Source organism: Sus scrofa, unplaced genomic scaffold (assembly GCF_000003025.6).
Source record: "Sus scrofa isolate TJ Tabasco breed Duroc unplaced genomic scaffold, Sscrofa11.1 Contig740, whole genome shotgun sequence".
NCBI classification, from domain to species: Eukaryota; Metazoa; Chordata; class Mammalia; order Artiodactyla; family Suidae; genus Sus; species Sus scrofa.
The window spans coordinates 274,125-275,928 of record NW_018085303.1 but is presented as its reverse complement, the minus strand read 5'-3'; the positions used below and the strand labels follow the sequence as shown (position 1 = coordinate 275,928).

At 43.3% G+C, this 1,804-nt stretch overlaps 1 protein-coding gene across 1 annotated transcript; it reads left to right on the top strand.

Annotated features, from left to right (window-relative positions):
- Positions 1-611: 611 nt before the first annotated feature.
- Positions 612-1,556, top strand: LOC100157808 (olfactory receptor 11H6-like). Its single transcript, XM_001924328.3, has one exon. It carries the CDS (start codon positions 612-614, stop codon positions 1,554-1,556), a length of 945 nt encoding a protein of 314 aa, XP_001924363.2.
- Positions 1,557-1,804: the final 248 nt, after the last annotated feature.

Below are 1,804 nucleotides of genomic sequence, written 5' to 3'. Positions count from 1 at the left end.
ATCTGGAGCTAATGTATTACATCATCCTACAGATAGAAAATCGATTCTAATAACGGTCTATAAGTGGTCACTTAGTGAAGTTAAATTGTAACTTGCTTAAAGTCATCCTGTAGTTATTTTCATACCTGGCTTTTTAAGCCTCAGGTTCTCTCTTTTATGCCCTTAGCTGAGATTAATGTTTGGTTCAGTAAATCTGTCACTTGCAGTTTTTTATAACTAAATTAATTTAGGTTTAGCCAGACACCCATCTGTACTGTCTAGACCAATGTTCTCCAAAGCTTGGTGCACCAGGCAACCCAATGAGACATGCAGAAAAGAAATACCTGAATTTTATTTTTATTTTATTCTAAGAAAACTTTTTAAGAATCTTTATCAATATTTATTATGTTGCTTGACAGTGGTTTGTATATACTTTAAAAGTGAAGAGTCATTTATAGAAGACTATACTCAACACCTGTATTGTTGGGGTGCCCAATCAAAAATAGAAACCACTGGTCTAGGCCCCCTCCTCTATGCTCAGAAAAATATGCTCATCTCCTGGGGAGGAATCAGGAGGCATGATTCCCTTTGTATACGTAATTTCTGCTGTAATCCTCACAGGATAGATGCTAATGATGACCTCTAAGGCCAGAAATTCTTCCCACAATGTGAGTGAGTTCATCCTCTTGGGCTTCCCTTGCCGCTGGGAAATACAGCTCTTCCTCTTTTCCATATTCTTTATAACTTACATCCTGACCCTCCTTGGAAACATGGCCATCGTGTGTGCAGTGCGTTGGGACCACCAGCTCCATACCCCGATGTACATTCTGCTGGCCAACTTCTCCTTCCTGGAGATCTGCTACGTCAACTCTGATGTACCCAACATGCTGGCCAACTTCCTCTCCCAGACCAAAACCATCTCCTTTGCTCAATGCCTCCTCCAGTTGTACTTCTTCTTCTCACTGGGCACAACAGAATGCTTATTTCTCTCCACCATGGCCTATGACCGGTTCCTGGCAATCTGCCGCCCCCTGCACTACCCTACCATCATGACTACTAAGTTCTGTAGCAGCCTGGTCGCCTTTTGCTGGGTGTATGGTTTCCTCTGGTTCCTGATCCCAGGGATACTGGTTACTCAGCTACCATTTTGTGGCCCAAATGTGATTGATGACTTTCTGTGTGACCTGGGACCTCTGCTGGCCCTGGCTTCAGCATGTGTCCCAATCCCAGGGACTGTTCTCATATGTGGCACCATGAGCTCCCTCCTCATTTTTGCCACCTTTTTCTACATTACTGGATCCTACACCCTGGTGCTGAAGGCCGTAATACAGGTGCCCTCATTTGCTGGCCGGAAGAAGGCCTTCTCTACCTGCTCCTCACATCTGGCCGTTGTGTTTCTTTTCTACGGTTCTGTCATGATGACATATGTGAGCCCAGGGTCAGGACAAGCAGAGGGCATGCAGAAGTTCACAACTTTGTTCTACTCAGTTTTGACTCCTTTTTTCAACCCCATGATCTATAGCCTCCGGAATAAAGAAATGAAAGATGCCTTGAAGAAAGTTCTAGGAGCTTCCTAAAATTGGTATTATGTACATTAAAGTTGGAAAATCATTGATCTGAAACATTCTCTGAAAGGCTCACAGTAATCACAACCATAGGTAGCACATTCTACTGACATCTACCTCCAACTAAGCAGTGGTTCTCAACTAATTGACCCAAATTGGGGGTACTGGGGCCTAGGCACAGGTATTTTGAAAAGCTCCCCAGATACCATAATACATAGAGTGGGTTGAGAACCACTGCATTTAAATTTAGGGATTTTTAA